General features: G+C 42.2%; 1 protein-coding gene across 1 annotated transcript in view; it reads right to left on the bottom strand.

The window, feature by feature from the left end:
- fmn2b (formin 2b) overlaps nt 1-11,989 on the bottom strand; it is a 105,145-nt gene extending 93,156 nt beyond the window's left edge. Inside the window, exons 1-4 of the mRNA XM_030755152.1 lie at nt 10,155-11,989; nt 2,778-3,019; nt 1,355-1,533; nt 374-524 (exon numbers count right to left, since the gene is read on the bottom strand). Coding sequence (XP_030611012.1) covers nt 374-524; nt 1,355-1,533; nt 2,778-3,019; nt 10,155-11,740 — 2,158 coding nt within the window. The 5' untranslated portion in view covers nt 11,741-11,989. The remainder of the gene's footprint in view (nt 1-373; nt 525-1,354; nt 1,534-2,777; nt 3,020-10,154) is intronic.
- Nucleotides 11,990-12,368: the final 379 nt, after the last annotated feature.

Raw genomic sequence — 12,368 nt, 5'->3', positions numbered from 1 at the left:
TAGACATACCCCAAGCGACTTGCAGCTGTAATTGCAGCAAAAGGTGGCGCTACAAAGTATTAACGCAAGGGGGGGCGAATAATATCGCATGCCCCACTTTTTAGTTTTTTATTTGTTAAAGTTTGACACATTCAATAAATTTCATTCCACTTCACGATTGTGTCCCACTTGTTGTTGGTTCTTCACAAAAAATTAAAATTTTATCTTTGTTTGAAGCCTGAAATGTGGCAAAAGGTTGAAAACTTCAAGGGGGCCGAATACTTTCGCAAGGCACTGTATGTGGGGCTCTACAAAGATTCAGTGCAGAAGTCTAAAATCAGGCCTTTTCCAGCCTGTAATGAGTGCTGTGTATATAGAGCAGTGCTGTTCTTACCTTCCTCTGTGGATTTAAGTCCATTCCTGTGGTCTCCACCTGGTTTGGCTGGAGACCAAGGGCTCTTGATCAGACCTGGTAGTTTCCCCTCACAGAGATCCATAGAGAGTGGTGGCTGGTTGACAGCTGCCCATGTGTACAGTTGGTCATGCTGGGTAAAACATATCTTTTTTTTAACATAGGTTTCATTTGCACTGATCATAATTTTAACCATCACAAATAAATCCCCACATTTTGCAAATGACAATTATAAACAGGAACTTATTTTTAGACTGTTCAAATCTTGTGTGTAAAATACAGGTAACCTTTCCCTTACAACTTGGAAATCAGGAAATTAGCTTTCCTTTTCCTATCCACGAGTAGGTCGTGTGTGGAACACATTTGTACCATTGTGCATCATGCCTCCTGTTTGATCTTAAAACATTTTTGCTTTGTCACATTAAAACCAGAATCAGTGCTGACCCATAGTGTAAGGACAATAGCAAGCCAAGCTTAGCTTGCAGCTACACTAAATTATCATTTACTGACTGAACACAGTGGGAGGGTTTCTTATAAATTACAAATTTTACATACTCTTCAATACCATTTTATTCTACTTAATATTTTGCATCAGTGGCCATTAAGAGGTTCACCATTTATCCATTTTTATGCCAAAAGTCCACATGGATTGCAAGGTGGTGGCAAAGGAGAATGTAGCTAGAGCTGCATGAAGTCTTGTGATAGCCTAAACTAATGCCATTAGTATGACCGTAACAACGATTGGAACTGATTGATGCCCACAGGCTCTGCCACTTATGTGCAAATGCTGACTTGTGAAGATTACTTATGCTACCACTCTACAGAGGTACAATTAAAATGATTACATTCCTGTCATTCATATTAAATGACAGTTACCCATATGCTTTCTCATCTCAAATAATGACTATTAAAATAAGTCTCTAATAATACGGGAATGAAAAGCTGTACTGTAAAACTACATACATCAAACTTGACTGATGCAGTGGAAGTGATGTGGGCAGTGCTGCCCCCCAGTTGCTCTTTGAAGCAGTCGGTAAATGGCAGCAGGAGACCCATGGCTAAGATCCTGGAACAGAGCCTCTCGGCCTCCTCTGGCTCCTCCTGCTGCTGTTGCAAGAACAACTTGTCCAGAAGAGTTTGACCTGAACATCAGGGAGAAAATAGAGGAACAGACTTTGCTGAGGCAGTACAATGGCACAATAATTAGCTTTATTAGCTATAATATAATTAGCTATTATATTATAAATAATATAATAAGAACCCTCCCGAGGAAGCAGCCCCCAGGTAATTTGAGTTTGAGACCATTCTTCCAGAATGTGAGGTCAGACACTGATGTTGGATTCACAGTCATGTTGAATCAGGACGGGGCCATCCCCAAACTGTTCCTACAAATCTGGGATTATGAAATTGTTCAAAATGTCTTGGTATGCTGAAGCATCAATAGTCCCATTCGCTGAGACTAAGTGGACAAGCCAAACTCCTGAAAAACAACCACACACCAAAATCCTCCCACCACTAAACTTTACACTTGGCACAGTGCAGTCAGACAAGTACTGTTCTCCTGGCAACAGTGAAACCCAAAATTATCTATCAGATTGCCAGACAGAGTAGCATGATTCGTCACTCCATGGAGAAAAACTCTTTTTTTACTCTAGAGTCCAGTGGTACCACAAGGCTTGGATGCAGCTGCTTGGCCATGGAAACCCATTCCATGAAGCTCTCAATGCACAGATCTTGAGATAGTCTGAAGCCCACATGAAGTTTGGAGGTCTGTAGCGATTGACATTACAGAAAGATGGTGACCTCTGTGCACTATGTGCTTCAGCATCCACTGACTCCACTCTATGATTTTGTGTGTTCCTGTTGTTCCCAATTGCTTTAACTTTGTTATAATGCCACTAACAGTTGACTGTGGAATATTTAGTAGGTAGGAAATTTTGTGCCTGGATTTGTTGCATGGCATCCCATTATATAGTGATCCATTCTTTCACAGATGTGTGTAAAAGCAGTCTGCATGCGTTGGTGATTGATTTGATATACCAGTGGCCATGGAAGTGATTGGAACACTTAAATTCAGTGATTTGGATGGGTGAGTGAATACTTTTGGCAACATAGTGCACATGTAACACAAGTGGCTACAGTGACCTACTGAGGCTCCATGGTTGTTTTTTTTAGTTAAATCCCTGGTTTGCCATTCAGGGGATTGGCAAACCAGTCATGGGATTTATTTGGCCCATATAGCCACTGGAAATTTTGCTGTGATTAGCCTGTCAGATTTGGCCCAAATTTAACCCCTATATGGAATCCCTTTTGGACCCCAGATACAGTACGCATTGAAATTGAAACTGACTTCCAAAAACTTTACTGATCCATGATTGATACTCACCCGTAAAGACATCCTGAAAACCACAAGTAGATACTTGTCCACATGAAAATCTTCTGGTTGCACAGATTGGCTGGCTGCCTCCTCCTCTGTAGCTCACCAAATATTCTCCTGAGCCCTCTCCATCCTCCTCTCTGCTCCGCAGCCTCCTCTCAAGCTCTTCTGTCCAGTCAGCTGAGCGACTCAGTGGGCTAGCAAGACTTCTAGAGCGTTTTCTGCGCACCTGCTGACCCTCAGCCAATGTCCTGTAACATTCATGTTCCTGGTTAGTTTTGCTCTGAAAATGTATCACTCTTAATGTGTTGAAAAATAGTTTACCTTATCCACAGTATTCATTTTGATTTCTTCAATTTCAGGTATGAACACTCACTTTGATAGCCCAAAGCTTTTCCTTTAGAAAACCAGCAGAGCATTCATGCTCCCCCTGAAGTGTCAACCCAAAGTACCCAGCTACACAGCACTGACAAGCATACAGTGGCTTGCAAAAGTATTCATACCCCTTGAACTTTTCCATATTTGTCACATTACAACCACAAACATAAATATATTTAACTGGAATTTAATGTGAAAGACCAACACAAAGTGGTATACAATTATACATGATTCAAAAAATTTTTTACAAATAAAAAACTGAAAAGTGCGGTGTGCAAAAGTATTCAGCCCCTCTGAGTCAATACTTTGTGGAACCACCTTTGCAAGCCACTGTATTTACAGCTTGGTACAAAAAAAAAACCTCTAGGAGCTTGACAGATGGATTGGGACAGTGGCTGCAGTGATGTGGGTGCAGCACTAGTCTGTTGTAGTATAGAGAGAGCTCAGCGTAAAAGTGAAGCTGTCAAATTACCAGTCTATCTACATTTCTATGGCTAAATCGGGTCCTATGGTCAGGAGCTTTGTGTAGAAAAAACAAGACTGCAGATACAGGCAGCCAAAATGAGCTTTCCCCGAAGGGTGAATTGCCTCTCCCTTAGAGATAGGGTGAAGAGTGCAGTCAATCAAGAGGGGCTCAGAGTAGAGCTGCTACTCTTCCACATCAAGAGGAGCCAGATGAGGTGGTTCGGGCATCTGACTAGGATGCCTCCTGGATGCCTCTTGGGTGAAGTGTTCTGGGCATGTCCTGCCAAGAGGCCCTTTGAGTGCTCAAGTGGAGTAGAAAAGCACTATATAAGGCCATCGTAATTAAAGTATTAGATTACTGTCCAAGAAAATCTAAAATCACATGATGCTTTATTTCATTATTCATTTTTCATCAATATATTAAAGGCAATTGAAGACTAGTAAAATGGTATGAGAAAGTGAAAACAATTGCACAAGTCACCACCAAGTGTGGGATTTACCGAGGAGATGCTCTATCCCCACTGCTGTACTGTACCCCTTCAGCCAGACAAGACTGGCTTTGGATATGACTACAAAATGGAGCAAACATCAGCTACCTCCTCTATGCAGATGACATCAAGCTGTATGCCTGGAGTGAACAAGACATCAATTCACTGATCCACGCCACTAGGATCTACAGCAATGATATTAGAATGCCATTCAGACTGGGAAAGCATAGCCAGATGGTAACAAATATAGGGAAGGTAGTCCGAACTCAGGAGATTACACTACCAGAAGGGAGAACTGAAGACATTGCAGCTTGCTAAAAGTACCTTGGAATCCCACCTACGCCTGGCAAGTCATCACATACACTGCTGGGATAATAAGCTGACCAAAGGAAGAGCTAGAAGCCACTGATGCTGTTGGAAATTTATTACTACTTTTATCCAGCATATATACTTTTCCCCCTCTGGTAGTAGTGGGTACTTGCCACTATACATATATTCCATTCACTGCCTGTATCATTCTGCCCTTAACAGCCCCTGTACTCTCTATACTTTCTTTCGCCTCTTTGAACTTTCTCCCCTTATACTCTCTCTCTCCTTATACTATCTATACTTTCCCTCCCCCTCCGAATTCTTTCTCCCCTTATGTTCTCTGTACTATCTCTCCTCTCTTTGAACTCTCTCCCCTAATACTGGTTGTACCTTTGACCCCTTACACTGTTTGTACTTTCTCTCTCTCTATAGGTGTCCTTATCAGCGTCATATGCTGTTTGTATCCCTTCCCCCCATCATTAGCAGTAATCATTCTTCATTTGTGTAAAAAGGGACTCTCCCTATTGTTAGCAGTGATTCATTCACATGTGGTAAAGTGTGGTTTTAGAATGGGTCTTAACTCTATTAATCACTATTTACATTTATTATTATATGGGGATATACTTAATTATATTATTCATTAATTATATTGTTTTAGTGCTATTAGTTTCATCACATGTAGACTTTGCAGTACTTTCACATAAGCACCTGGGGTTGGTGGTTTATCTTAAAGTACCAGGGGCCATTTTTATGGCATGTGCCGATAGGACACACACACACTAGTGTGTTGAGTGTTTTATGCTTTTGGGTCACTGAGGTGAGGATAGGACCTGTGTGTGTGTCTGGAGCCTTTGAAGAGTTCCCACTTAAGCACTGTCTTATTTGACATTTGTACCCTATTGTCATATATCAGTCACGTTTTACAGCAGGTGCACTTCCAAAAAAGTGAGTTCTGTGGGTCCCTTGCAGTTTTACAGATGAGAAGGGGGGAAGGAATAAAAATCTGGCAAAGTGGGGGACTGGTGATCTTATCTTAATGGATGTTTGAGTAGAAAAGGTCATCATTGGTGACCTCTGTTTGAACCTGAGCGCTAGACCTGTGAGGTGCAGCCTTAATCATGTGTCCTAAAGTGGGTGACGAGTGCCCAAAAGTTGATGGGGTGAAGATCAAATTTCAAAGGGTAACAACTTATGCATACTAATTTGGAGTGGAGGAAAGTCCCGCGGACAGGGTATAATTGCTCTGTTTTTCGCCGTTGGAGCCTCCTTTTTCATTGTCTGCGCTGCTTCTCTTTTTGCTGGACTAACTGCTTAAGGCTGTACACTCTTGCTTGCTTTTCTTACTTTCTTGCTTTTTGTAACACTTTGTGGAAATAAAACTTTGAAACGAATCCCGCTCAATTCCAGTGGATTATTTCAGGAAACTGGATTATTTCGATTTTTTGTGGATTATTATTTTGTGGATTTAATTGGGAAATTTTCCAGCCGGGGCCAGGGCGCAGTGGTTAGCACTGCTGCCTCACACAGTTAGAATTCTATCTGGAAGGCCTGGGTTCAATTCGACTGTGGCCCAGGCCTCTCCCTCTCTCTGTGTGGAGTTTGCATGTTCTCCCCGTGCTTATGTGGGTTTCCTCCGGGTGCTCCGGTTTCCTCCCACATTCCAAAGACATGCACTTACTGGGGTTAGGTTAATTGACTACTCTAAATTGCCCATAGGTGTGAATGAGAGCGTGAATGTGAGCGTGAAAGGTTGTTGGTCTCTCTGTGTTAGCCCTGTGACAGGCTGGCGACCTGTTCAGGGTGTACCCTGCCTTTCGCCCTATGACAGCTGGGATAGGCTCCACCCCCCCACCCCCACCCCCCCCCCCCCCCCCCCCACCCCCCACCCCGACCCTGAACAGGATAAGCGGAAGCGAATGGATGGATGGATGGATTTCAAAAAAGTGGATTTAATTGGGAAATTTTCCAGCCAGAGCCAGGGCCACCCTGAGGATAAAAAGGTAAAAAAGGGGAACCCAAACCACGACCTACAATGCCAAGACAAGAAAGTTCCTTACCATGCATGTACAGTAGGGTTTCACCCCAAATCCAGCATCATGAGACTGTCAGAATCACTAGATGAAACAACAAATATCCATGAATACATCAGGAAGACGGCCACAACTTAGCATGTGCTTAGTGAACACCTCAGGCAGCAGAAACCCGACAAAGAAGAGGAGCAAGAACAGGAACCATCAAGGAACGACAGGCCTCTGCATTGTATGTACCACCGTCAGATTGAAGAAGTGGCTGATATCGAAAAATCGTACCAATAGCTGGACAAAGCTAGGCTGAAAGATAGCACAGAGGTACTAATCATGGCAGCACAGAAACTGTGCAGAGATGCCCCAGAGACAATCCACCGCACAACAGCAGGGTGCAAGATTCTAGGGCAGGGCAGGAAGGTGAAAGTAACAGTGGTAATCAGAACACTCAGTGACCCCAAACTTGGAGAGTGGCATCAGCAGATTCAAGGAATGACATCTGAGATCTTTAGTTTCATTTTAGTCTGTTTTTTTTAAGCCTTTTTTAAAAAATTTTATTAAATTTTTTTTTTTAAGTTCAAGTTAATTCATATAGCACCAGCACTTTACAATACTAGAGAGAAAACCCCAACAAACAGATGATTCCCTAAAATTAATTTCAGTCATCTGACTTCATAGATAAATACAACTATATATCATGTCTATGGTTAAACTTGAATGAATCGATCAAGGTGAACACTAAATTATTACCCAACCATGTGATACAGGTATTGCTGAACTTCATGCTTGAAAATATTGTGCTTACTATACTTGTGTATACATAGTTTTTCTCTGCAATGAGTAAATATATGAAATATTATAGATGTATTTACTTTTTCAAATTGAAAGCATATTTCAGCTGCAGTCTCAGGGCTCTTCCACATGTTCAGCATGTAAACCATCACATTATGAAGCCACCTATACTATGAATATGGAGAACTTGTTTTTTAACAATGAAATCTAACTAAAACATTTATTTACAACCTGGCTGGTTATCTGATTACTTATGGTTCTTGTCAGGCTTTGTTGTAGTGTTGTTACCATGTTTCCAGCCCTTAGACAATTACTTATTACTACTGATAACTGCTGTGCAAAGAAATGTAGTCCATCTCTAAGTAGGGCATTTTGTGAAGTAACACAGTAGTTTACTATGTGCCTCTGTGATTTTAACAAACTGTGTTGTATCTGATTATTACTGAACACAAAACAACCAAAAACCTTTCTAGCCATTCTGTTGACATGTGACCAACCAGTGTAATTAGCCTGTATTAGCCAGTATGTTTTGGAGTCAATTTATTACTACTTATTGGAGGCAAATGATCTTTCTGTCATATTTCAGATGATCTCAGTGTGTCTACAAATGCACTCAGTCAGCACTTTGCAAACACTTGCATGCCTGTTTACTTGATTACTACTCCAACAGTCAGTCAAATGACTGCACTTCAGACACAAGAGTTATGTTACACTAAACCTTGGAATGGAGAAAACTGTGCTGTCAGAGAATATGACTGTGGTATGACTGATGGTAGCAGACAGGTTGATTTGTGTGTGTTTTTTTAAGCAGATCTCCTGGACTTTCACCACAATTTCAGTGTGCAGTTGACATATCTGCAGAAATCATGTTATGCAGTCATGTCAACCTGGAGCTGAACCTCAAAGGAAAGGTTTCAGCACTGTTTGACAGCAAAGTAAGGCCCCATACAATATTAGTTTGGTGTTCCTAATAAAGGATTAAACCAGTGACGTGCAGTCAGGGGAGGCAGGTGAGGCACGGCCTCACCTGTCATCGTGGAAATATAAAATTAAAAAATAAATTAAATGGTTATATTCATTCAGTGATTTGTATTTTAAAGTTCTTTTCGATTTAACTACACCATTTTTAGATTAGTTTTTTCAAAATCGCTGAATTTTCGCATTTGCCGGTCAAATACTAAGAGACGAACGGTGAGGCACCAGCCCGGCGAGCCGCACCACGGATTGCGCAATCCGTGATGCGGCTCAGTATAGTCATTGCCAATGACTACTAACTGTGCTGGCATGCTATGCAGTGAGACCGGATTACTTTCCCTTTGCATGTGGCTATTAAAATGTTCTAACACTTTTACTATATGAACTAAATTTCCATATTTTAGCTGGTGTATATAATGCACAGTTTTTTTTTTTGTTTTTTTCATTAACAACTGTATGTGTGTGTAATGCATTCTTGTGTTGAGCGATCATGAAACTGCTGCGAAGAGACACTAGGTGAGGCACGCAGTTCTCGTGCCTCATGGTAGGGGGCGCTGGTGATCCCAGGGACTCTACGACTCCTCGGCGGCAAGCTACCATAAACAGTTTAGCAAGGCCAGTTAGTTTTTCCTGTTGCTTGGCCTTATGTTCAACATGGAAGATTACATAACTCAACTGAAAGAATTTTCTAAACTGGACTTTCAATCGAAGCAGAAGATAATAATTAAAGGAAGACCAACACCGGAGCTAAAAGGTTTGCTTCAGACTATGTTAATGTTAAACAAAACAACTGTTGCCAATCAAATGGTGAATAAGCTATATGTTTGTAAATCTGATGTGATGACGTCAGTGCCTCACCAGTCACGACCCTCACCGCACGTCACTGGATTAAACATCATATTTAATTCAGATACAATGTGGCTTTCTTAATGAAATCCTACACATAACTCTCCAGAATAAGGAATAAAAAAGTAGCTGGTACTGTACAACACATTTAGATTACATTGTGTAGGAACACTGACCACACTTTTACCTGTACCGGTAAATTTATGCAATTTCATGCTGTATCACACAGCAGGATAGTCTGTCTTAACCCATGTAGGGTTAGAATTTGAGTTGGATTTTATTCTAGCTATGTCAGATAATTCATTTTAAATAATGATCCAAAAATTACCAACATTACAACCATGGTAGAGAGGTCCAGTTCAGTGAGAAGAATAAACTCAGGTGAGGCCTAGTTAGTTTGGTCAAAATTGTAATCACATCCAGTTTGAGGATGCATTGCTGCATATGTTTCTTGAGACTGGGATGTCTTCATGACTGTATCTCAAGTGTTTGTATTGGGTACAGTATTTGTACCTTTTTGAACTTCTTAAATCTCACAATCTGGAAAATACCACCCATATCATAATAACAAAGTTTACAATCAACACTGAAACTAGCAAAGCCACGGTGGAACTGAAACCAAAGTGCACTGAAAAAATATTTTAAAAAACAACTAATGAAAAATTATAATCTATAATATCTCTGATCTGGTGATTTGCTTACAGCTTAGCTGAACTCTCATTTTTCTGTCTTTTACTACTTCAGATGTTCTTTAGTAACATTGCTGTGTGCCAAGATCTCATCAATCAAGTTGGTAAGTACCATTATAATGAATGGTCTTTATACCCAAAACTACAAAAAATAACTGCCAAGATGCAATTGACTGAAGTTATTCTTGAAAATAAGAGAAATGATGAAAATATATTAGAAAATAGAAAAAAAAAATTAGTCTGTCTTAACCCATGTAGGGTTAGAATTTCAGTTGTATTTTATTTTAGCTACATTCTGAATTGGCAAATTTTGTTAAACTAGACGTTATCTTTCAAATTAGGTCTCATACAATTATTTTGATATTACAGTGCTATAAAATTCTAAAAATAATATTAACCATGCAGCAAAACCACAGGTACCTGTGGAAGTGATGGTGAGCTCTACGTGGGGAGAGGGGGCTGTGAGATGGGGAGTGTCCTGGGGAACTGAGTTGTCTTGTAGTTGTTTTGATGTAGGATGGGAAAATGGGTGGGTAGGGTTTCACCACAGGACTAGAAGAGGTGGAGGGGTGGATGGACTTGAAGAGTCTTTTAGCCAATGTGGGGTTCTCCTGAGGAGGCATCGGGCTGAAGCAGATGCTGCTCCTCCTGAACTGCTGGTTGGAGAGGGAAGCCTTGGTGCCAGCAGAGTGGGTGGGTTCTGAGCCAGCACTCAGACAGTCCTCGAGAGATTCAGCACTGGTACCCAAGCCCAAGTGAACCTCAACTTCTTCAAACACAGTCCTTGAACTCAGCTCCTCTGTGGTTTCAGGACTTTTATGGTAACTTGCCAATGGAGGACTGAGATTAGCATCCATTTCAAGCTCTCTGTCCTCCTCCTGCTGGGTTTCTCCTAATGACTCCTCCCCTGGGATTTTTCCAGCACTATCAAATGTGAGATTGTGGAAGCCGTTACCAACAGTCGTCATGGTGACCAGGCAGGCTGCTGCCCCCCCTTCAGCAGTTATGGAAATGTCTGTGTGAGGGGGCTGCTGGAGCAAAGCATGCTGGTCTTTCGTGCCTGTGGCAACACAAAGAGCAGCTTCTCTTTCCCCCTGTCCCTTCAGCTCCAGACACACGTCTTCATTCTTCTCATGCACCTCTGTAAAGAAGGAGTGGTGCAGTGTGAGAGGTGGCTCATTTTGCTTCACAGAGCCAGTAATAGTTCCAGCCTCTAGGAATGTCAAAGCATCAGACCCTAGCTCTAATTCTGGGGTTAGGTCAAGCACCTTAGGAGGAGTTAATTTAACTACCCCATTACCCTGTTTCCTCCTTCCCTCTCCTCCTCCCCAGATCAAATCCCCTCCCCCCTCTCCTTGCGTTTCTATAAGTGGGTTACCTCCCCCATGCTGCTGGTGCTGGAGCCTTATAGCAAGCTGGATGTCCGCAAGCAAATCCTCATGGTCAGCTGCTGAGTGGAAACTGTAAATGTCTGTGTCTGACCCAGAGCTCCCTCCCTTCTGCCCTCCATCCTCTGCAGGAGAGGTTGCTGTTGAAGCTTTCTGCTGCATCTGCTCACCTTCATCTCCATCCCTTTTCCCCTGCTTCTTTCTCTTCTCAGGAAAGGTGTTCTCAGTGTCTGACTGGCCCAGCTCATCTGCAGACAGATCAGGTGTTTTTGTGCGATCCAATTCATCACGCTGAAATGCTAAAACGTCCTCCTTTGAGCCTGTCACTGATGAACACACGTCTCCTTTTCCTTTAAGGTTGCCCTTTCGCTTCCGGATGGAGAAAACAGAAGACTTGGACTCGGATTTATTTTTATTTTTACCTTGTCCTGTGCCGTGTGTCACCCCTCTTCCTCCTCCTCCAAAGGCTGTTCCTTTACCTCCATGCTTACCGTGGAGTTTCTTTCCTCCCTTTTTTGTTATGTCCCCTCCTCCCTCTCTACATCCTTCATCTAGTGATGGGTAGCTTCCATTGCTTGATGCTGCAGTTTTCTTTTGCTTTGCCTCCTGGTTACCCATGTTGATGGAGAAAGAGCGACAACCTGCCTCTCCTCTCAGGTCATGCCTGGAAGAGTGTCTCCTATCTAGGAGTGTTTAAATGCCTGTGCTTGGGAAAGGTAGATGCTTCTTGACCCAATTTTTGGATACACGTTTGGTGCTGCTGCTACTGCTGCTGATGGTGATGGTTCTTTTAAGCTCCCTTGTATGATGATCTTCCCCGTTGTTTTCCGGTGACGAAAGCTGGTGTGGCAGTAATGTTGACGCTGATGCAGAGACATATGGCTCCCTCTTCTTCCACCCCTTTCTCAGTCTCTCTTACCCTCCCCCTCCTCATCTCTATCTGGTGAAAGGAGTGACGCAGGCACTGCGTGCTCAATAGAGCTCTGACTGTGAGGTAGACTTGGTGAAATGGAGAAACGGAGATGGATGCAGAAATCTTTCAGAATCTGAGAGGAAAAAAATACTTCTGGCACTATGGTGCAGCTGGGGAGGCAGGGATCCCATGTAAGGGGTGGAAATGAAGCTGTACCCTCTTCATTTGTCTGGGTTTTCTCTTAGTGTTTGTCACTGTAGCTAATCACAGTTCCTCACTACATTTCCCATGATTCTGAGACTACCTACCTACATTACATAAAATGCTACATTT

The sequence above is a fragment of the Archocentrus centrarchus genome, chromosome 19 (assembly GCF_007364275.1).
Source record: "Archocentrus centrarchus isolate MPI-CPG fArcCen1 chromosome 19, fArcCen1, whole genome shotgun sequence".
NCBI classification, from domain to species: Eukaryota; Metazoa; Chordata; class Actinopteri; order Cichliformes; family Cichlidae; genus Archocentrus; species Archocentrus centrarchus.
This window is presented reverse-complemented; position numbering and strand designations above follow the sequence as displayed.